The sequence below is a fragment of the Gadus chalcogrammus genome, chromosome 22 (assembly GCF_026213295.1).
Source record: "Gadus chalcogrammus isolate NIFS_2021 chromosome 22, NIFS_Gcha_1.0, whole genome shotgun sequence".
NCBI lineage: Eukaryota > Metazoa > Chordata > Actinopteri > Gadiformes > Gadidae > Gadus > Gadus chalcogrammus.
Window position 1 is genome coordinate 15,512,607 of NC_079433.1, and position 24,356 is coordinate 15,536,962.

The 24,356-nt window shown below is 44.3% G+C and overlaps 2 protein-coding genes across 5 annotated transcripts; one reads left to right on the top strand and one right to left on the bottom strand.

Moving 5' to 3' along the window:
- The first annotated feature begins 344 nt into the window (after positions 1-344).
- On the top strand, positions 345-7,327 carry si:ch211-152p11.4 (regulator of G-protein signaling 8). 3 transcript variants are annotated; one of them, XM_056583464.1, is made up of 6 exons: positions 345-742; positions 1,116-1,672; positions 1,889-1,938; positions 2,197-2,330; positions 4,170-4,336; positions 4,833-7,327. In XM_056583464.1, the coding sequence occupies exons 2-6, from the start codon at positions 1,193-1,195 to the stop codon at positions 5,001-5,003; spliced, it is 1,002 nt and encodes a 333-aa protein (XP_056439439.1). In that variant the 5' UTR covers positions 345-742; positions 1,116-1,192; the 3' UTR covers positions 5,004-7,327. The 3 variants fall into 3 exon arrangements, with proteins under 3 accessions (XP_056439439.1, XP_056439440.1, XP_056439441.1); XM_056583465.1 differs by having other exon boundaries at positions 393-974; XM_056583466.1 differs by having other exon boundaries at positions 393-872.
- Positions 7,328-8,966: 1,639 nt separating this feature from the next.
- Positions 8,967-19,634, bottom strand: atat1 (alpha tubulin acetyltransferase 1). 2 transcript variants are annotated; one of them, XM_056583319.1, is made up of 12 exons: positions 19,261-19,634; positions 19,027-19,087; positions 18,737-18,828; positions 18,274-18,331; positions 17,574-17,687; positions 16,069-16,170; positions 15,749-15,794; positions 13,384-13,458; positions 12,644-12,848; positions 11,219-11,322; positions 10,739-10,811; positions 8,967-10,371 (listed from the first exon to the last, which is right to left on the bottom strand). In XM_056583319.1, exons 1-12 carry the CDS (start codon positions 19,350-19,352, stop codon positions 10,083-10,085), a joined length of 1,311 nt encoding a protein of 436 aa, XP_056439294.1. In that variant the 5' UTR covers positions 19,353-19,634; the 3' UTR covers positions 8,967-10,082. The 2 variants fall into 2 exon arrangements, with proteins under 2 accessions (XP_056439294.1, XP_056439295.1); XM_056583320.1 differs by lacking the exon at positions 10,739-10,811 and having other exon boundaries at positions 10,204-10,371.
- Between the last annotated feature and the right edge of the window lie 4,722 nt (positions 19,635-24,356).

Sequence of the window (24,356 nt, forward strand, 5' to 3'; positions counted from 1 at the left end):
TTAACATTTTCCAAAGGAGAGCTAGTTTGTTGGTTTAGTTGACAGGGATGCATGTACAGAACAAGTTACATACCAGGGTTAGCTAAATAGCTAATTTGCATCTGTGGTCACACCATTATCAACCAACCTTTAAGGGGAGATAGTCATTGATTGCAAATGACCATTTAGGCTGGGAAAAATGATACTTAGTCATATTGCCTTTTCTGATATTTCCATATCTACTTGGGTCGACACCCAGTGTAACACCCTCCCCTACTCTACCCTCTCCTACCTGTACCTTTAAATTGTAAAGTAGGCCTACAACGTGTTGTTTAGGTCATAAACTTTATTGCAATCATTTCCTCTCTAGGAACAGATTTCCCAAGGGATCTTTACCAAAGGTCTCTTCACAGTGACGTGGAGTCGGCCAATCCAGACACACCTACACTGTAGTGAATGAATGATGATCAGACCTGCGTGTCAGACGGGCTCCTGGAGTGGTGAAGGGCAAGTTGAAACCCAAGCGAAGGTGTGGCGTCTACCGTGTGACGCCTTCATGTTACAAGAACTTCCATGGCGTAATAATGGAACGCACTCCGGGCGGGGACATAACAAGACATCGCGTCCCTATGTTTAATCCAAACCAACAACGACTCAGAGGAGTCATTGCAGGGGGTGTTGTTTTTTTTTAGCGAAAAAGCTGAACTGCTGAAACTGTGACGGTGTCATGTGGTACAAAGCAGAGGAATAACACGACCTGGAGGTAGGCATACTCTTTTCTCCGTGTTTAACCCCGGGCGGCTGTCTGCTGACCACGCGTCGAAATTCTCACAATGTCCGAGGCGCTGACCGCCAGGGGCACACTGTTTGGAAACATGCAGCTGGAGTAGAAGGTGATTGGCTTGGAGGAAAATGTGCATTTGTAAAAGTGGGTCAGCAAAAGCATCCCCTTTGACTTGAGATCCACATCATTGCCTTTTTCTGATCTACCCGAGGTACGTCGGGTAGTTGGCCAGTTCCAGTGTGTTGCTGTTTGTGAGCATTTTATCTCCTCCTCTAATTGTATATTCCCCCCTCCCCCCCTCCTCCCTCTATCTCTCATCTGCTTGCTTGTTGTGGTTCATTGTGGTCCTCAGACTGAACAGACACTTCGCTTTCTCCGTCGAGCTTCGCCTTCCCTCGTTCACTCTGAGCCACGGTCTGCTGAGGCATCATGCGGAGGTTCAGCTCCGAGGGGTCCCTCCTGGACATGGACGTTATGCCCTGGAGAGGGATCCAGCTGAAAGACCCCCCGGTACTTAACAGGGAGTCGGGCACCCACACGCATCTACTCGGCCCCTCCGAACAGGCCCGGAGCGCGACGCTGCCCCCGACCATCCGAGAACTGGGTTCGAGTCCCGGCTGCCCGGCCACGTTGACCAAGGATCTCAGCGTCAGCGTGGAGGACTTGAAGGAGCTGAGCAAGCGGAAGATGGACAACCTGCGAGTAGGGACGATGGGCGAGAGCTTCCGTGCCTACAGCGACGGCCAGCTGGCGCCCTCCTCCCAAGGCAGCAGCACCGGGAGCTTGGAGAGGGACGACACGCACCCGTCCTCCCCGTCCGACCCCTCCTTGAAGTCGCGCCACCACCGTGAGCGCGCCAAAGCAAAACTGTCTGCTGCCAAACTTCACCTAAAAAGTTTGTTTGAACTGGTAAATTAACTAATTACATTTTTAACCGTGTGTGTGTGTGTGTGTGTGTGTGTGTGTGTGTGTGTGTGTGTGTGTGTGTGTGTGTGTGTGTGTGTGTGTGTGTGTGTGTGTGTGTGTGTGTGTGTGTGTGCTTGCAGAAACCTAGATACCTTTTGTAAGAAATGATTTGAAACATGGTTTGTATTCAGCAAGAATTTGTCATTGTGTCATTTCCAGAATCATCATTCGTCCAACTCCAATATAAGCCAAGCAGTCCAAAAAGACAGGTAGGTCGAGCATAGAGAACCCAACACTGTGTCTTCACTTGAACGTGGGCGTCTCTGGTCATTTGAGCTGCTATTATGATAAAGGAATCTAGTTTTCCAAAGGTCCCCTTACAATTAGGAAATTTACGGTGCCATAAATAACTGTTGAGACAGATTGATCCATGTTGTTGTTTTGTTGGCACCTTGTTGTCCACACACCTGTAGGGGCCAGAGCCATTCAGTATGACACGGCTGATCACTTTTCCTCCTCCTCTCCAGTGCCAAGGAGAGGCGCTCTCGCCTTCGCTTCATGCGCCAGTGGAGTCAAGTGGGTCACAGTGGGGGATTGAGGTTCAGTTTGGAGGCGCTGGAGAATTGGGCCCGGTCTCTCAACGCCCTGCTTGCGAGTCAGGGTAAGCTTTTTCAATCAGCCGTTCAAGACTACTACGGCCAGTAGTGATTCATTGCGATTCATGATGTCTCGTTTTCGGGTCACCGCAGGGGCAGAGTTTGTCTGGCTTGTTCGGGTATTCCAGGTTGGGATTACGCAGCGAATAACAAACTGGGCCAGCGATATAAACTTTCCCCCGGCACTAAAACAAGCGACAACTCCCTGTCCGGGACAACAATGTTGTCAGAAAAGGGGTCTGTAAAGGGTTCAAATCAACACCTTGTAGAACTGTAGAAACACGTGGACTCAAATCCCCTCTGAGATGTCCACTCTAATGCTAATGAGTTTAGGGGAACCGGAAGCCAGGCGTCACTCCGCCCCCTCACGGCTTTTGGTTTCCGGCCCAGACTCTGAGCCCCAGAGGGGATGCTCGAATATCAAGGGACGGCTGGGTCCCAGAACATTTGTGATCGAAAGGGTCTCCTTCTAAAGCAGGGGTCTCAAACTCAACTTACCTGGAGGCCGCTGGAGGTAGGGTCTGGGTCAGGCTGGGCCACAAAAAGTATTCCACAAAAAAAAGTATAATTAGATCACGTTGGCTATGTAATCGCTGACAACAGGGGACATTTCATAGTGGTTGGTGGAACCGGGACATTTTAGCGTCCTTTGGCTTTTGTCTGGACTCAGGACATGCAACTCAAAATTGGGACTGTCCCGGCAAAACCGGGACATCTGGTCACCCTATCACAAGTGATAAAAAAGTGTGGCAAGCGACAAAGCAAAAATGTGCGTTTCACAACAATGCGCGGGCCGCACAAAACTAAACTTTGATGTCAAGTAGGGGGCCACAAAATACCATCCCGGGGGCTTCAATTGGCCCCTGGGCCGCGAGTTTGAGACCCCTGTTCTAAAGGGACTGAAATGGTAAAGGGTCATCATGAGCATTTAGCAGACGTCACACACTTCCTGTGTGCTGTGCAATACAAATACCCGGTGTGTGTGTTGGTCCCTTTCTCAGAGGCCGTCGGCTATGAATAGAGCGTATGGTAAACAACTACAGCCGTCATAAATCAGGGCCGGCACAGAGAAATGGCTCAGCACACTTCTGTCCAAACAACCTCTTCGAAACATGTGACGTTTAGGAAAAGGGAACAAATATTACATCGTTGGGAAACTGGGGAAATTTCTTATGAAACTAGTTCCTCCTCAGCGAAATAACTGTGTTGTATCTTCATTTAATCTTCATTGTCAAGTGGTCCGAAACCAGTGGATTTACCCCCAATAGAACCCATAAGGTCATATGCTTCTCATGCTGTTTCAATAGGAGCTGGTTCTGCCACTATGTCTTTAGGAATGTGTTTCCTCCTGTTTTGAATGTAGGCTAGTTGTTACTTTAACCTGTGCACCTTTTAAAATTGGTAACTAATAATAGTACTAATCCAAACAAATAGGAAGTGGTATTATGTAGGGGCAGGATTGATGCCAGTAACCTTGAGCAATGTGAACTAGATCATGGAACATTTTTCCCTGATGTCACTGTCAACAATCATTCTTACTATTTATGTGTTTTACCATCCGAGTTGTAGATCATTGTCTAGTATACTTTCTGACGTGTGGGCACTGGCCCACATTCTCCGACCGCACGCTCCCATAATTGTCTTAGCCTCTGGTTGGATGTGTGATTGTTGTGGTGAAAGATGTCCCCCCCCCCCCCCCCCCTCCATACACTCACCTGTCTAAGAAAAGGTCAACAGTGCAACCTCATTGCGGAGGTCAAGATAAATAATGTTTTGAGCTCCTTATCACAATGCCATTCTTGGAGAGGAAACCACCATTCATAGCAGCTTTGTTTTGATTACAGAGGGAGTGTCTGTGTTCGGTGCATTCCTGCGCTCCGAGTTCAGCGAGGAGAACCTGCAGTTCTACCTGGCGTGTGGGCAGTACCAGCAGTCCTCCAACAACTTCAGCCTTCAGCGGAGGGCCAAGGACATCTGCACCACCTACATCCAGCCTGGCTCCCCCCGTGAGGTACAGCCCCCCCGACCCCCTCTAGGAAGGGAGAGAATGATCAAAAGCATGCCCTTCTTTCTGCCTCCCTGTACAGAACCAGGAGTGCGTAAATGTAACCGTACATTGTTGTGCTTTTATAAGAAGGTTGTTTAACTCTTCCATTAGCCTATTGTGATTCGATTGACTTGTTTTGGCTTTAGTGTGTGTGTGTGTGTGTGTGTGTGTGTGTGTGTGTGTGTGTGTGTGTGTGTGTGTGTGTGTGTGTGTGTGTGTGTGTGTGTGTGTGTGTGTGTGTGTGTGTGTGTGTGTATTGCAAAAACACATATTATAACGTAACAGAACTACATTAGACACGTTTACAATTTGAGCATGTTTTTTGTCGTACAGTATTTCCTACTGCAATGTCAAATCCCAAATGAATTGTTCTTTGTCTTTTTTCCTTCTCCTTCGTAAAAATACCCACCAGTAGTTGTCCATCCTAACGGACGCATGTTGTGTTTTCCCCCCTCACCAGGTGAACCTGGACAGCAAGACCCGGGACCTGACCCTCCAGCTGCTGCAGGCACCCTCACACACCTCCCTGCTCCCCGCTCAGAAGCGCATCTACTCCCTGCTGGACGCAGACTGCTACCCCCGCTTCCTGCAGTCCCCTCTCTACCTCTCCCTGCTGGAGGACGCTCGCTAGGCCTGGCCCATAGCGGTGGACCTCAACGTGTGTGTGTGTGTGTGTGTGTGTGTGTGTGTGTGTGTGTGTGTGTGTGTGTGTGTGTGTGTGTGTGTGTGTGTGTGTGTGTGTGTGTGTGTGTGTGTGTGTGTGTGTGTGTGTGTGTGTGTGTGTGTGTGTGTGTGTGTGTGTGTGTGTGTGTGTCAGGGTTTTGTTCTAAAATAGGAAAATGTATGGCTAAAAACTATATTTGTTTTGATCTTGCTGAAATTATTTATTGAAATGTATAAAAAACATTCAGAAAAATGGGCTGTAAATTGGCCAGAATGCAAAGAGACTGTAGGGAGTCAGGAAGTAAAAAGACCAAGTCAAGGAGTGTGTCATCGAGGACTCATCGAGTGTGGCGTTAATAAACAGTCAAGCCAGCATGTCGACCGAGTGGAGGGTGGACTGATCCCTTGGGGAGGAGTCCTGTTCCTGCTCAATGTGAACTGGGGAACTATGCACATGTCTGCCTTCTAATCATTAAACGCCCTCCTTTTGCGGGCCTCACTGGGTGCAGATTAGGTGCTTACGGTCCAATGAGCACATGCAAATGTCATTCCATGAAACCAAGGAGAACAAGTCCGGTGAGAATGAGCCAGGTTTTAAATGTTATATATGGGGTTGGTCAGATATTTGAGTGAATGTATTTTTTAAGAACCTTGTAACACCCCCCCCCTCCATCTTGATTTCACCGAGGTTGTAGGCTTTTTCTTACGCTTTCTTGTCGAGCAAAATCTCCTTTGATGTTGCTCTATGTAAAATGTAAATAAAAATGTATTTATGTGTGGTTGAACGGTCATCAACTTCAAACATTAACATTCCTTATTGTATTATCCCTCAAATCTAGAGATTAGTTAGATACAATAATATGTGGAAGGTGCCGTCCTTCGGAGGAGACGTCAAACCGAGGTCCTGACTCACTGAGGTCATAAAAGATCCCAGGGCACTTATCACAAAGAGTAGGGGTTTCCCCGGTGTCCTGTTCCAACCAGGCTCATTCAATCTGGCCCCCTAATCATCCTCCTGTATAATTGGCGGACTCATTAATTCCCTCACCCTCCACCTCAGGCTGGTGTGTGGTGAGCGTTCTGGTGCAGATTGGCTGCTGTGCATCACCCAAGTGGGTGCTGCCTTCACTGTAAAGCGCCTTTGAGTGTCTAGAAAAGTGCTACATAAATTCAATCCATTATTATTAATACAGTGGGTATGGAAGCATATATGTAGCAAAATTCAAATGGCAATGCAATTTGCAATTTGCAATTCAATAAGTAATTACGTTATGCAATTGACAATGCATTATGCAATTTCATAATGTAATTTGTAAATACGTTATTCAAAGTGTATTTTAAAATGCAAAGTGACAATGCAATCCTCAATTAAATGTGCAAAAGTTATAACAATAAAAATACAATAACATTTTGTCAAATTCTTTGAGTTCCTTTATTCAAATTGAAAAGCTATAGCGTCCCCGTGATTGCAATCCACTTCGCCACGCTCCGTGTGTTGCGATATTCAAATGACATTTCAATCCGCAAAACGGAATCCAAAACGGAATCCAAAGAGGAATCCAAAGAGGAATCCAAAAAGTAAATATGCAAAGTGGCAAACGTATCAGCCACCAGCGGGAACTACGTCACTTTCTATTGTGTCAGACTGTTTTATGTGTGGGGGGAGGGAGTTCCAGAGCCTGGGTGCTGAACAGCTGAATGACCGGGCACCCATTCGTAATGAGTCGTGATGTGGGGATACATAGTAGTCCAGCAGAGGTTGAGCGGAGGGAGCGGGAGGGAGTGTATTCTTGGAGGAGGTCCCAGAGGTAACTGGGGGCTAGGTTGTGGAGAGCTTTGTAGGTGAGGAGTAGGTGGAGACGGTGGGTCTCCCGACCCTATGTTTCGCACCCAGTGCCTGTAGCACTTTGGAAATCTTTGTGTTTACCACACTGGCGTCAAAACGTACCCGTGAGGATAAGTCGTCTATCCTATCTCCCAGAACACGCACTCTATCTACTGCATCTGTGTCTTCAACACGATTGTTCTCCACATCATCGGCCAAACTTCGGAGCGTATCAATAATCACCATTGGTGACCATGGACCTGACACATACGAACTAGAAGTGAACAAGGGAATTACGAGCAAGTGACGTAGTTCCCGCCCAGACGCTGATTGGCTGATACGTTTGCCACTTTGCATATTGACTTTTTGGATTCCTCTTTGGATTCCTCTTTGGATTCCGTTTTGCGGATTGAAATGTCATTTGAATATCGCAACACACGGAGCGTGGCTAAGTGGATTGCAATCACGGGGACGCTATAGCTTTTCAATTTGTATAAAGGAACTTATGGAAGCATATATGTAGCAAAATTCAAATGGCAATGCAATTTGGAATTCCATTATGCATTTGACAATGCATTATGCAATTGTATAATGTAATTTGTAAATACGTTATTCAAAGTGTATTTTAAAATGCAAAGTGACAATGCAATCCTCAATTAAATTTGCAAAAGTTCTAACAATACAAATAGAATAACATTTTGTCAAATTCTTTGAGTTCCTTTATACAAATTGAAAAGCTATAGCGTCCCCGTGATTGCAATCCACTTCGCCACGCTCCGTGTGTTGCGATATTCAAATGACATTTCAATCCGCAAAACGGAATCCAAAGAGGGAATCCAAAGAGGAATCCAAAAAGTCAATATGCAAAGTGGCAAACGTATCAGCCAATCAGCGTCTGGGCGGGAACTACGTCACTTGCTCGTAATTTCCTTGTTCACTTCTAGTTCGTATGTGTCAGGTCCATGGTCACCAATGGTGATTATTGATACGCTCCGAAGTTTGGCCGATGATGTGGAGAACAATCGTGTTGAAGACACAGATGCAGTAGATAGAGTGCGTGTTCTGGGAGATAGGATAGACGACTTATCCTCACGGGTACGTTTTGACGCCAGTGTGGTAAACACAAAGATTTCCAAAGTGCTACAGGCGACCCACCGTCTCCACCCACTCCTCACCTACAAAGCTCTCCACAACCTAGCCCCCAGTTACCTCTGGGACCTCCTCCAAGAATACACTCCCTCCCGCTCCCTCCGCTCAACCTCTGCTGGACTACTATGTATCCCCACATCACGACTCATTACGAATGGGTGCCCGGTCATTCAGCTGTTCAGCACCCAGGCTCTGGAACTCCCTCCCCCCACACATAAAACAGTCTGACACAATAGAAAGTGACGTAGTTCCCGCTGGTGGCTGATACGTTTGCCACTTTGCATATTTACTTTTTGGATTCCTCTTTGGATTCCGTTTTGGATTCCGTTTTGCGGATTGAAATGTCATTTGAATATCGCAACACACGGAGCGTGGCCAAGTGGATTGCAATCACGGGGACGCTATAGCTTTTCAATTTGAATAAAGGAACTCAAAGAATTTGACAAAATGTTATTGTATTTTTATTGTTATAACTTTTGCAAATTTAATTGAGGATTGCATTGTCACTTTGCATTTTAAAATACACTTTGAATAACGTATTTACAAATTACATTATGAAATTGCATAATGCATTGTCAATTGCATAACGTAATTACTTATTGAATTGCAAATTGCAAATTGCATTGCCATTTGAATTTTGCTACATATATGCTTCCATAGGAACTCAAAGAATTTGACAAAATGTTATTCTATTTGTATTGTTAAAACCTTTTTCAAATTTAATTGAGGATTGCATTGTCACTTTGCATTTTAAAATACACTTTGAATAACGTATTAACAAATTACATTATACAATTGCATAATGCATTGTCAAATGCATAATGGAATTCCAAATTGCATTGCCATTTGAATTTTGCTACATATATGCTTCCATAAGTGGGGGTTAAACGTAAAGTATTTAACTGAATTCAGCAGCAGTCGTTTCCTGGTAAACCGGTTGTTGCAACCCATCCGTAGGAAGACGTCTCCTGTCTCCTTATCCTCCCATCAGGCAGACTAAAATACAGTATGTGATGCAATGAAAGGGTTCATTTCATTTCAGTTGGTATTCATCAGATGGAGAATGGGTAAATACTTGTATTTATGATAAGGCACGAAGGCACAAGCCGGTTAAGGGGAACTTCTTGTGTTAAGGGTAAATCTGATACAGTAAATATTACCTTTGCATTTTGAATGAATACACAGCTGAAACTAAACCCATGGCAGTGTATCTTTTAACATTTCTGTTTGAATGCCTTTGGTTATTTTTAGTTCCTTCTTGGTCACCGATGATGTCTGGGGAGTAAATACGGTTTCATTCCAAACCTTACAACAAAACAATACATTCCATGATAACACAAATGAGCACAATCATTTTGGGATCGTATTGTTTTTTTATTCTTATTAACGCTTCAAATAATTATATATAACTTCTGAAAAACATTTGACACAATATAAATCAATACAAATAAAGCGGTGAGTAATGTGCAGAGGCTTTTTCCTTCTCACCAAGGCAGAAGAGCGAGCTCACAATCAGCGCAAGTTCCATCTGACAAATATGAATCCATATTTAACCCCCGTCAGCCCCCTGGACATGGCTCTGCTCCTGTCCTGCACCATCGCATGGGGAGCCCACTTCACCAGTGAAGATGAGTCCTAGCCCTTTCCTGGTTCATGAAGGGAGAGACCATCCTCAGTGCTGTCCCCCTGGGTTGGTCGCACACTGAGGCCCATCCACAGTGCTGTCCCCCTGGGTTGATCCGACACTGAGGCCCAGTGCTGTCCCCCTGGGTTGGTCATACACTGAGGCCCATCCTCAGTGCTGTCCCCCTGGGTTGATCCGACACAGAGGCCCAGTGCTGTCCCCCTGGGTTGGTCATACACTGAGGCCCATCCTCAGTGCTGTCCCCCTGGGTTGATCCGACACTGAGGCCCATCCTCAGTGCTGTCCCCCTGGGTTGGTCGTACACCGAGGCCCATCCACAGTGCTGTCCCCCTGGGTTGGTCGTACACCGAGACCCCTGGAAGACGGCTCCGCTGGAGAGCCGTGAGCCCAGGGCAGCAGAGGCAGAGGTCCTCAGTTCTACCCCGGGTTCACCAGGGTCTGGTGCTCCGGTACTCCTGCTTCTGTCGGACCCACTGGGCCGTGTGGGGGCCCTCCCCCAGGGTCCAGGACCAGGGGCCTCCCAGCAGGGCTCTCTGGCCCCCCCGTGTGGCCCCGGCTTCCCAGGGGCCCGGCGGGGCCTGGCGCCTGGGCAGCAGCTCTGTCTTAGCCCCTCGGGCCCCTGTCATGCGGTGCGCCCACTCATGCCGGCCTGCGGGGGGCGCCGGGCCGGGGGGCTTCCTGGGCGCCAGCAGAGGGGGGAGTGAAGGTGGGCGGGGCCTAAACACAGGGGGACGGCGGGACGGAGATGGTGCCATGATGAGAGAAGGACGTGGTTGATGGAGAGGAAGAAGTGGAACATGTAGAGTACGATACCGGTTAACATGCTCTTTAATTATCTCAAAAGAAAAAATTAAATAAACATTAAAAGAATGTGGTACTTTGGCTGTGGACCGCATCAACCTGTGGAAAAATCAGTCCATTCATAAATATTTGGCTACGTTTTCAGCTCCCAGTTTTCAATTTCATATTTTGAGTTTAGCCAACCCATTTTTGGCCACAAAGGAACACAGATAAGATTTGTTTTAAATCATGTATGTTTGTGCGTGCAAAGCCTTCTTCCTTGAGATCTGTGGAGGTGTCCAACCTGTGTGTGTTTGTGTTTCCCACTGGCTGTATGTCAGTCCCTCTGTCTCTCAAGACGTCTGCTAACCTCCAACCTACGGACGCACAGCACTTTACACAAAGTACACTTTGTAAAAAATGCACTTTAAACCAAGCATACATTACATAGAGCGCACTTTAAACATAGTACACTTTACACAAAGCGCACTTTAAACAAAGTACACTTTACACAATGCGCACTTTGCACAAAGCACACTTATATAAAGCACACTTTATGCAAAGCGCAGTTGTTTACACAAAGCGCACTTTGCACAAAGTAAACTTCAAACAAAGTACACTTTACATAAAGCACACTACACAAAACGTACTTTACATAAGGTGCACTTTACACAAGGCACACTTTACATAAAGTACACTTTATGCCTGTGCTGAACTTGGGGTTGGTGCACACAGTGCACTTGGCGGTGGTGGGGGTCCGCCCCCCCTTGAAGAGCGCCCTCACCTGGCCGATGGAAGGGCGCCTGGTCCCGGTTCAGCATCAGACCGCTGCTGCTGTCGATGTGGCAACAGGGATGGTTGCCCCTGGCAACCGTGTGCTTGTGTTTGCTGCCAGAAGCCATCAAAGGAAGTGGATGGGGGGGGGGGGGGGGGGGGGGGGGAGCCCATGGATGGAGAGATGTTTTTTTTAAGCAAACACAAGGGATTGTAGAATAAAACAAATGGCCAAATTAAAATCCAATTAAAATAACAAATGAACTGCAAATGAGCCAACACAAAAAACAAAGAATTCATGGGTCAAAGAATAATTAATGGGAGAACACAAAAAACTGCAGCGGGTATTGAACACAGTTTTCTATGGTGCTTTGTGTCGCATGTACATGTATCATTGCAGGTGTGTCGTAGTTCATATGCTTGATAAAAAGCAGACATGACATTGCGGTATGTACTTTAATGAATTGTTTTTAAAAAGATAAACAACAGAGGAAACAGCCATCCTCTTTTGTTCTGCTAGGGAGCAACAGTAAAAGTTTTACAAAAAGTGGTAGGGCCGACAGCCACTCTCACTCCTGTTCCGGTTCATTCTGTGTGTTTCCATGGAATCAAATAATGTCCCTGGGGCTAAGGCACTCCCCTTCCTCTGTGACAGAGACGCAGGCCCTCCATCAAGCTAAAAACCAGACGCCTTCTTTAAAAGGGGAGTGGAGGGCAGGCCGGTCTCTGGGGGGTTCAGTAGAAACCCAGCTGAGAACGATTAAGGGAACTACTCCGGGGGGGGGGGGGGGGGATTGGAGAGGAGAGCGTCGGAAAGGAAAGGATGGAAAACGAGGCGGGAAGGATGAGTGTTTGTAAAACCAAGATAAACAGATGGTGGAAAATGGGTTCCAAAACGGGAGGAGGATTGTGGAGAGACAAGGAAAGAGAACAACGAATTAAAGTGGACCATCAGTGGTACAGCAGAACAACCAGCCTCAGAGCAGAAAGGTGCATAAATCCAGCCGACACTTGAGTGGTACCGCGGCCGCTGCCTCTCCGGGCTCTTTAGTGGGCGGTAAACAAAGGAGGCTGACTAATGAGAGGAATATGTAGCGTTGGCTTCCACAGCCAAGCAGACGTGGCTCGCTCAACAAGAGGCACGCTGCTCCCATTGCAGTCAACCTCCAAGGACAGCTAGGGACTTAAAGCTGCTGCAGAATTCATTTTAGATTTGCAAAGAGAGAGCAGGAGAGAGGATTTTTAACCGATTAGGTTTTTTAAACTTTTGTTTTTTAACCAATCATGAAAGAGATGCACTGATTGGTCTAAAATGAGCCCGGGGTGGCCGGAAGCTAACGCGTCCCGTAGCTAGATGGCAAGGGGGCCAGAGGTACATCAGGTGTTCTCAGAGCAGTCCCCTACCTGCCAGCCGACGTGGGAGGGGGGGTCGTACCTGGTGCGTCTTGCCTTGAGGTGGTCGCTGAGCAGGGAGTGGGGCGTCGGGGGTCCACCAGAGGCCGGAGCTGGCCCCTGGGGCGGGGCTTGGGCGGGCGGGGCCCGGCTGGGGGACGAGCCCACGCTGTGGGAGCGCGAGTAGGGGGAGGATCCCACCTGGGGCGGGAAGGGCCACTGCCCCACCCTCTGGTCCCCGCGCAGCGCTGACACCGGGACGGGAGGGCACAGTGTGAGCCATCCATGGACTGGATCAATCATTCATTATCAACCCACAGTCTGGGATGAAGCTGGAGTTCAGGGGTAGTGTTCATAACAATATGGCTCCTTTGAGGGACAGCTGGTTCCTGGAATGCCGTCAGCATTCACACCCAAACTCGTTTTTTTTGTCATCACCTTTCAATATGTCTTGTTTGTGTTGGCACACACACACACACGCACGCACGCACGCACGCACGCACACAGGCACGCACGCAAACACGCACACACACACACACCGGAGACGATGGTTGAGTTAAGTTAAGTTCTCGTCGTCAAAGTAGGTAGCGCTGTAAGCCTTTTAGTTACTAAGCACAAAAAAGCAGAAACTACAATCTTGCAGGATCAACACACAACCCATATTTTAAACATGAAAACAATGGCAGTGTTGGCAGAAAGTGGGAACACATGCATCATGCGTGACGGCTGGGGAGTTTCCATATTAACGGTCTGTTGACCGGCCTGTTGGGTCATACTGCTCACCTTCTCTCTCCATTAGAGAGTAGGGCTTGATCTCTCCTTCCACCTTTTTTGGGAGACCCTTTCTCGACGGGCCCACTGTAGGGAGAAAACAGACAAAATACTATGACAGAATCTGGGCTATAGATCCAAGGGACAAAGACTGAAATATTTGCCTCATTCATGTGTGTTTATTTTCTACCTGACATTCCTCCCATGTCAAAATAAAACACCTGTTATCCAATCTCACAATTTTCTCAAGGAATATTTGATAGTTCAGTGAGAACCTTGCATGGTGTTTTAGCTACAATATATACCGTAGTACAGTTAAAGTGTATACTGTATATAGTAAAACTAGTCACAGGCAGTTTTGAACAATTCAAATCTGGGTTAATGAAGATCATTAACCCAGGTGAAGATCAGCCTGACCCCATTGTCAATTACTTTATTGAACACTGACTGAATCAGTTAGGAATGTCTTCCCTAAAACATATGTGATCGAAATCATTAAGCACTTTTGGATATTCAACACTGACATGACACTACGTGTATCATATTAAACCCTCCGTATTAATAGCACAAGTAATATGGGATGATCAAACAGAGAATTTTCCAATAACAGTTGCTATCTTTAATGATACTTAGTAATTTTTGCATCTACTTTGCATCTTTAACTCAATGTCAAAGTCAGATGAGTGCAGTTTTGATTCTACTTATTTTCTTGACATGTTACAAGAACAAAAAAACAGACAGACACACAATTATTAAAGAGCAACAAAGCTCTAACATCAAACCAGCAATAAACTCTAAGCAGGCTATTCCCTGACTGGTACCAATTTGTGGCAATCCCAAATCCATTAGCTCTCCATTGCCCCGTTCCATCAGAGATGGTGGTTTGCACCAGTCTCACGAGGTCAGGGACCCTTCAGAGGTTAGACCTAGTGTGTAAAGTTGCGAGGTGTTTAACATGGGATGTTACGAAACCAACGCATAGCGGAGATTACTGCAGGGCTTATGTATATAGTGAAGTGGTCCGTGTGTGTGTGCTCATAGCCCAGAGGGAAAGGGAAAGTGCGCACGGAAAATCTTTGTGTCTGCTTTATTGCGCATGCACATTTTTCATAATGCTTTGCCTAAATACACAAAATGCGCAGTTTATTATAGCTTTAAATAGCTACCTGACTGCTGTGCTGCTTATCCCCAGACATCTAAAGATCCATTCAAGTTATTTCAGAGTAAAATGAATACAAGTGAGACAGACCTTACCTATATATATATATATATATATATATATATATATATATATATATAACTGGGGATAGGATAGGGTAATTTTAAACCGTTTATTCTCTTGCCAGGAGGACTATCTAGGACTAAGCTACTTTATTTTGGGATGCCCCGGGAATCCTCATGTTTGTTTCTAGTGTAAAAGAAGCTTAAAAATAAAGAAAGAAAGGATTCGGGGCTAATTAAATAAAATCTGGGGCTAAAGCCCCGAATGAAACAGCCTAGTGACGCCACTGGTTCATACCTGTGTGTTTGCGTCCATACATGTATGTGTGCGGGCGTGTGAGTGTGTTTGTCCGCGTGCATGTATGTGTGTGAGTGTGTGACGTGCACATTTGTATAATCTAGATATGCCGGTCAGCCAAGCTTTAATTATTCTACCGGAGAGGAGAGGGGGGGAAGGGTTCTTAGATCTTAATAACCAATGCAAAAAACAAAAGCAAAACAGACAAATGAAGGTGACCTTGTTTAGCAGAGAGACAGGGGGGCGGAAAGGGAGGAACAGAGGGGGTAAGAATAAGGAGATAGGGGAGTTGAGACTAAGGAACAGAAAAAGTGATGAAGAGTCCTTACAAAAAGCCGTACATTCCCTGATCCGTCAGAGGAGAGTGGGGCGAGCCTGAGAGAGTTTGGTGGAGAATGAAAGAGTGTTTGGAACCAAAATAACCGCATGTCAACTCTCTGAAGGACTCTCTCGCTTTCTCTATCTCTGTCTCTCTCTTATGGTGGAAGAGAGAGTGACAGAGAGTTAGATAGAGAGAGAGCCCTTTCCAGATTTAACGTTTGACCTGAATATGTCTTGTTATATGGGTAAAACTAAATGAAACAGTTAATAATGTAGAAAGGAAATATGCAGATACCGCACACTATTTAGGTAAGACCATGCATGAACAGTTTGACTGAAGTCCCATCAAGATGCTGATGATGAGTTTGGATAGGATGCCCAGACTACATAGACCTCAAGAGGAATCTATTGTGTTATAGTTTTATACATCAATCAATGCAATGCCCATGACGACAATGTTGAAAATCGAACAGACGACATGTAATTAGAATTTTCAACGTGAAGTAATGATTATAAATGCCATTGTAAAGAAATTACCTGATTTGTTGAGGAAGAATCCCTCATAAACCACAAAGTTGTTCACCTGGCGACAACAGGAAAGCAAACATAGAAAATGCATCCATGGTTCCTTGATGTTTCGTTCAACTTAAACCTTCTGATCTTGTTCTGTTCCTGGAATAAATCCTGCCATGAATGGGGTGGCTATAAATAGCAGCTAAAACATGTCATCAGAAGAGATGATAAGCTTCCACTCTCCTCTGATCATGTTCCATACACCATCATGTCGAGGAATCAGACTCTTAAATGTACCCCTATTATTATCATTTCTGTTCTGAGGTTTACTCGCAGACTGGTACCTGAGGAACACTCTGAGTCAGGCAGTAATGCTTTGCGAGGAAGGCGAGGAACTTGGCTGAGGGTCTGTCGTAGGCCATGAGCGCCGGCTCCATCTGCGTGTGCTGTGGAGGAAGATGAATAAAAGATACAGGAACAACGACACCTTGATGCCAACACACACTTGCCACCGCTGGAGACGCATTGCACCTTTGATGATTTCTCTCAAACCATTCCCCCTAGATTCCTATGCTGTCACTTCTCCCCCCTACAAATATCGACATCACCTTCTTGACAAATACTATGTAAAGTGTTTCATTGTTTGTTTTGTGTGAGTGAGTGTTTAATTGCTATAATTATGGAGTTGGTCTTATTAACTAATCGTGAACCTTATTCAGTTATTCTACTGAAATTAAAGTTTCCATCAATGGAGATTGACTGATGTTGCTCTATGGCTGATCTGGGTCGAGGGTATCATATCCCTGTATCTGATCCTCTAGGGGGAGACCAGACCCTGGCTGATCTGAGTCCAGAGGTTCCCATCGCTGTGTCTGACCCTCTGAGGGCAGACCAGCGCCCTGGCCGGAAACCAGAGTGCGCAGGGCGGAGCTCCACACATTGCCCTGAACGGGTCTGTATAGCGTCCTGAGGGTAAACTCATTCACGAGGTGCAGATTTCAGAAGACGATATCTCTACAGTGGCCAGTCTACTACCCAGGTTCAATTTAAACCTTTACGGACACCTTGTCTGAAGACGTTTTGATCGGGACCAGTCGGGTAAGCTTGTCTCTTCACGGCTACAAGAACATTTGAGTTTACAAAGCCGGACGAGTTTGCACTGGCTATTCTGGCTAGCCTAAAAAATCGAAAGATTTTTGATACTACTCCTTGGCCAACTGTTCAAATAACACTGCAATCTCAACGATAGGTGCCACTACCCAGGACTGAATCAGAATATAACCACCGGTCTGACCAGGGAGGCTCCGGTTACAGGAAGTGGATGTGAGTGCTAGGATCCTCTCTCTGTATCGGAGTAATGGAAGCACTGTCTGCAGCCATTAAAATGTAAAACTTGCAACACTGCTGACACGTGTCAAACATGAAACCTTTTAAATATTGCAGTTTTAATTATATGATGTTTATTTTGATAGAAATGTTAGAAAGACACAAATCAATTCTTTGTGTAATCAACAAATTAATGTGCGACAAAAAAAAATTGTGGGGTTTCTAGATCAATTTATCAGGGTTTTATTATATTTTAATTATGGTGGTCAGTTTTAAGTGTCCAAATTTGGATTAGCACTGGAGCACTTTAATTGTTTTATCCACTGTATGTAACTGTCCCATTTGTGTTTGTGTGTATGTGTTGTCCTAACTGTGTGTCGGAAGCCCACTTTTAAACTGCAACACAAGTTTACCTACGGGTACGAATAAAGTAACCTGAACCCTATAATAAGTTGCAGACTTTTCTTTTATCCATTTCTGTCTCCTTTTGACTAAGAGTTCCCAGGTGTCCAGGAGGCCTCACCTGCAGCATGAAGTCAAAGAGCTCCAGCCCGTAGCCGTGGCGCTGCAGGCTCTCCGAGACGTAGAAGTCCAGCACACACAGCGGCTCCGCCTCTAAGTGGGCTCCCCGCTGGTCCTGAGAACCACAGAGCACCAGGGGCCTTACGTCACCTGGGGGCCATCTTGGTTCTGACGGCTAGCTTTGGTGGAGCTGCCTCCAACCGCAGCGGTTAGCGGTTAGAGGCAAGATGGACACCAAGATGGCCACTAAGTGAATAAGGCCCATCAAGACTTCTGGTCAGGCTTGTAAATCAATGAGAAACTTTGAAGTGCTTTTAAATGAGTACGAAATGTAGCAGTGGAAAAGGCTGTACACTATTAACACACACACAACGATATTTTCCTTCTGTAGTTTCCTGTCAATTGTACCGAACATTGTATGCAAAAGAGAATCTAATATTAATACCATTGGTAACACTTATAATAACTGGGTACATTAATGAACCAGTAAGTAACATAGTCAATGCAGTAAGCAATAGCCCAACCCCTAGCCCTAACCCTACCCCTAAGCTATATAATAATGCTCATCACTGCATTAACTCATGTTAATGAGAATGAATGTTCCATTGTTGTAAGGTGTTTTACAACAATGGAACATTTCAAATTCACAATTCAAACAGTCGCCTCCTTCAAAGCTAGAAATATATTTGTTGGTCACTTACAAGGAGAAACAACTTCTTGTAGCCGACCTTGAGAAACCCTACTCCTGCTCCTTGGCCTCTGCATGGGGAAAAGGAACGATTGGGGAGGTTTACGTACTAGTGAGAAGAATATAAGACATATATTTCTCAACCCAGCTGGAGTAATGGCCTCCACTTCATGGGTCAACAAAAGGGTTCTAGTTTATTGTTGACCATATATACTGGTCCAGAGGATTCAGAGAGCACCATAGAGCCTCAAATGTACCCACAGAATAGCTTTGTTTAGCATCGGTATTGTTAGCACACTAAGGGTGGAGTCTGTTTCCCAGAGATGTCCTCTTAACGTACACCAAGCACTAAGACAACCCTGGAGGGGTTATACTTGGTATGAAGTTACTGTTAAAGACCTTTAGATGGCAACAATTTAATAACGTTTTATTTTGAGTAGTTTGGACGTGAAAAACGGAGTGATATAACAAGATACCCATTGCTGGTTTCATCCTTGATAAGGTAAAGGCTGTGCTGGTTGGACTGCAGCTTCACAGCACTTGTTATTGGAGCTGGCAACTGTTGAGCCTGTGGATGGAAAACATCACAACGGTAGATGGTTCACATTGATTTACAAAGCCCTGGTACTCTAGATAGATAATGCAGCTGTCATGCAATATTTATTACAGGTCCTTGCAGAGAATGGTCCTTTACAATTGTGGATGCACCATTTAGTTCCTTCAATGCAATTAGCGGTAATTGTTTTTAACTACAACAAACACCAACCTTAGAGGAGGCTTTCCCAAGCTCATCAATAACTGAAGCTATTTTGCTTTGCAGATCTGGCCTGGAGACAGAAATCAACAAAATATTAGACTCCGTTTGACCAGGATTTTTATGACACAATGACACAATATGATCCAGCCATCTTATACATAAACCCTGGGGATAGACGATGGGCGGGCATCAACAGAGTGACACTGACTGGAACCAGACAAACACAACAACCATGTCACCTACCTTCCTTCGGATTTATCACCAGGAACAAGGCTCTGATCCAACACAGTGATCCGCTCTAGGAAGATGTTGTTAATATCAAAAGAGAACTCCATTGTTGAGCTACAAATAGATCTACATTAGCTGTAATTGTAACGTAGTCAATTCAAAGCTAATTCTAGAAAAGCAGTAGCAGGCGCTGAGCTAGCTAACCGTAGCCTTTAAACTAATTATATTTATTTGTAAAAGCGTTCTTTTAGAGTCTCATTCTTACTCTTTTCAATACAATCTCTTATGCTAATCGCGTTAAAGGATTTCATTGTCTTTGTTGCAAAACGCCAGCATCTTCTAATCACATTGTCATTGCAGTGATGTGTGTTGGTGTGGCTGCGAGTCCACTCCCCGGCAACCGCACCGTAATAGCTCTAATAAATGAGCAATGGGATTTCAGAAAGAGTCTACATGATTATCTAAAGGCATAAAACCTCGCTTAAATGTCCATGCAATTACTAAAATATTGGCTAGCATAGCTACTCCCCTAGAGTAGTCTGCGTATATATTAATTGGTAAGTAACAGGTTTCTTCTTTGGTTACTTTATGTTTTACGGTAAAGGGGGTTTTCCCCATTGTTGGACACGCCTGCATTTGTAGTTTACATTACCTTTTTATTTACAGCGCCCTGTCCTGACGCCGTTAATTAGGGGGCCAAGCCTGAAGGGGCGGAACCCTATTGTTTTTGTAAGGTTTATTTTTATTATTATATTCTGTTTTTATGTTTGTAAATCAGTATAGACTCACAGTATCTGCCATGGGCCATTATAATCCTGTTTCATTATAGTGCTTTCCCGACAAGGCAGATTAAAGCCCTGATGATGATACGATTTATATAACATCATGCGAGCCCATCGTACTTCTATGAATATCCATTGATAGTAATAATAATAATAATAATAATAATAATAATAATAATAATAATAATAATAATAATAATAATAATTAGTGTTATTATTGATGAGGTCGTTCGCCTAAAATTTTAACAAATCTCTAAATATCTTTGAAAGAAAACCGAAAACTAGATGGCGCTGCAACATTTCATTTTGGCTGAATATACAGGCGCAACATGTTTAGTCCATTGTCTTTTAAAGGGCTCCGGACATCCATAAATCGAATTGAATTGCTTGTGAACAACCTTCACCGATTCTATCTGCCAGGTACACTCTGAGCCTGGCAGACGGAAGGAAGGACGTTAATTTCAAGTGGCAAAGGAAATGTAAAGAAAGTCTGCTGTGATTAATCAATTATCAGCTTTATAGAGCACATGGTATTCAAGCGAACATCAGTACCTCATATTGCACCACACATTTGGTGTGCTAACACAAGTCCCGAATAGCGTCTTCTACCCATAAAGTGGTGAACACAAAACCATACACAGTTGTACGGGTTTGAGATAAGTCAGACCCTGCTATGGTCTCTTGGCATTCCGCCCTGCAGGCCAAAACAGACCAACGTCTAAACTAAAACTTGTAGGCGTGGCTTATTTACCATTCCAGCCATTTACAATATAAGCTGAATTCTTACCTGTGTTCGAGAGATGCTGCATTTAAAGTTACCTTGTGTCCCTCGGAATAAACCACGTGTTGAACATTTACCTCTCCGAGTCATACCTGAACAATAATCCCTTTATAATTCAGTGTGCACGTCTGCACAACGATTATACTTTTTTTCGTTGTTATAGATGGGTTTTACGCATTAGTGTTTATTGTGGCTATCAGGTTTCATTCGCTTAAAAATGTATTTAAAAATTCTGATAATGATAATAATAATGATAATATTAATAATAAAAAACATAACAATAATTACACCGATTATTAGTAGGTACACAGATACCTAATAATTATAATTATAATAATATAAGTATTATTTGTATTATTAGTTATTGATTACTTCATATAGTGTATAGTGACTAGTATAATAATGATTATTATTATTATTATTATTATTATTATTATTATTATTATTATTATGGTAGCAGTAAGACGTAAGGCCTGTTACTGTTATTAGTATTAAAAATATGTAGTGATGTCTCAAGCTTGTTTTTTCATTTTTTTCAGTTTTCCGATGTTGCTGAAAACCAAAAACCATCTCAGGACGTGAGCATATGACTGAAAGTAAAATAGCATCGAATATTTCGGGAAAATATCCTAGTTTTCACTTCCTCAGTTAAACTTTTGTTTCGATTGATCATACTTCCTGCTTACATTTAAATGTAATGCGACAATTTCTGTTCCCTAAAGAAAACAATAATGTAGAACCATGCTAGTCAATAGCCTTTAGGAAATATAATGACTACTTATATAAAGAACAGAATTATGTTTATTTCAGTACATTCCTGTTTAATTTCAATGTTGCACAATTGAAATTGCAAAGAATCTATTAGGGCCTACAGTGCTGAATTAATTCATTATATCATCTATTTATCATCTCCCCAACTACTGAATGTGCACTTTACTTTCTCTGAACATGTTGCTCATGGATTCCAATGCCATGGATCGGGGTTCCAATGTCTGGCAGGAATCAGGGTTCTAATGTCTGGCGGACCGGGTTTCCAATGCCTGGTATCTGTCATTAGTGAAGCTATTCTTCAGATGCTCCCCCTTGCATTTGCACAGATTAGCAAATACACATGCATGTAGGCTAGCGTAAGCAGAAACTGTGGTTTCTGCACGGCCTTCCGATGTAGAGCGGAAGTTCTGCTCCTTTACACACGTAAACAATAGCTGTCTTACTCAGCCATTACGCCAGAGCAGGGGATCTCCCCTTCAGTTGTCTTTCAGTGACTTATGTATTTATAGAAATCCCTGTCCCCTGCCATAAACCCGCAGTGGATAATATGAAGAGGAGGGAAGCATCGAAAAGGTGTTAAACTTTCATTTACAGTATCGATATGAATGATACTTTCATTTAACATCAATTTACCATTACCATTACCACACACACACACACACACACACACACACACACACACACACACACACACACACACACACACACACACACACACACACACACACACACACACACACACAAACACACACACGTTATCGACAGGGGAAGTGAGAAACTTCCTTGCTGAAAAACCTGCAAGGACATGGCAGCTTCGCATATAAGTTCACACATAGAAACCCACTGACGAAACTGTTACTCTTTCCATTTGCCCAGTGATTCATGATGACCAAAAAACCCTGATGTAACAATACAGTATTCTATTTTTAGAGGAACAATGATAATAGACCATTTTCATTATCGGTCTGACCCAAAACTGGGTCGACTCTGTGACAAGGTCACTTGGCCCGCGTTAAGTTGTATATAAGACGTCAAAGCAAACTACTGGATTTGAATATAAACAGATCACAGGACGCTGGGGTTCCGACCTATTTCGAAATGACGCAACGGAATTTGGATGTGTGCATCTTCCATCTTCCCCCCTCATATGAGCTATATTAAGCCCTCCTCATAATGTCTGTGGTTTGAACAGTACTATTGGTGTTGCAGCTAATTTGACGCCATATCATTTAACGTCACCTCAATTTATGTCATGTCATTATGTCATGACGTTTAAACGTATCTATATTGACCTAATTTGGAAACATTGAATATACTGATTGATTTTACATTTTATGTATATTTTCATATTGCTCAATGCCTGAAACGACATTACATATACTTGAAATGATCTTAAGAGAGACACTTTCAAGAAGAAGAAGTAGAAGATGAAGTGGTCTATTAATATACTTTGAGTACAGTGAAAGTATATTGAATGTTTATTCAATCAGCGTGTTATTACATGTGCTATATAATATAGGCCTACGGTAAACTTGCAATATCACCAATACATATTGACAATAGAATGATGTTTATTAATAATGCAGAATAATACTTTATGCATGCAATAAAAATTTGGGTTAAGAAATCGGAATGATCAAAGCACGGTTGCATCGGTAACTGTGTTGCAGTTTGGTGAGTCACAGGCCTATAGGCTAGGTTAACCGCAGGGAAACTGAGGTATGATTGTGTGTGATAAAGATGATGATATCATCCCAAAATAAACGTACAACAACGACCTTGTAAGGAAAGGATAAGGTCTATGAGAGTGATTTAGTCGATTAATCATTTTCCTTCTGATGAACCCAAACTAAATTAAACCTGAGATGTCAGATACCAAGAAATAATACTCTTAGACACTTGTTGTATGCGCAATTCTCTTTGAACATGCTAACAAGTTAGACAATGCTAGCACAGCTTATGCTAAAGCATGTTATGATCCAATTCCCTGTTCCGTTTTTAAAGGTCCCATGGCATGCTACTTTATGGATGCTTATATATAGGTGTTAGTGGGCCCTTAATACAGTACTTGGTGCAGAATTACAGCCACTACGAGCCAGTCCCACAATGAGCTTTCCACAAAGTTGCCGCTTTTTAGAGGCGGGTCAAGGTGGAGGGTGGGGGTGTGAGCAGCTTGCGGCCATCATGCACTTGTGTTTAAAGTGGATGCATCGCAATGGCGAGGCGCACACAGCTTTTGGCCGTGTTCTGTAAATATTCTAGAATCTAGAAGACTCCGAGTCCTGGAGCTCTATATCTAAATAATAACATAATATACTTAGATATCTACATCATATAATATATATTATCACGGCCAAAAGATGTGTGCGCCTCCAGACAATATTATGAACCTCAAACGACTGCGTCGGGTTCTCCGACGTCTCTGCTTCTTCCACTTCCCCATCAATCTGAAGTAGACTGTACCGCGACATGGAGGAGAAAGGGATTGTTGCCCGTGCCTCGGCGCTGCCCGCTGCCTGCTGCCCACTAACCTCTGCCCGCTGCCCGCTGCCCTCTGCCCTCTGCCCTCTGCCCTCTGCCCTCTGCCCTCTGCCCTCTGCCCACTAACCTCTGCCCGCTGCCCTCTGCCCTCTGCCCTCTGCCCTCTGCCCGCTGCCCTCTGCCCTCTGCCCTCTGCCCTCTGCCCGCTGCCTTGGCAGTGGTCAGTGGGGCTCCGGCGGGGGACATTCGCGGTCAATCCCTTTCTCCGCCATGTCGTGGTTCAGGTTCACTTCAGG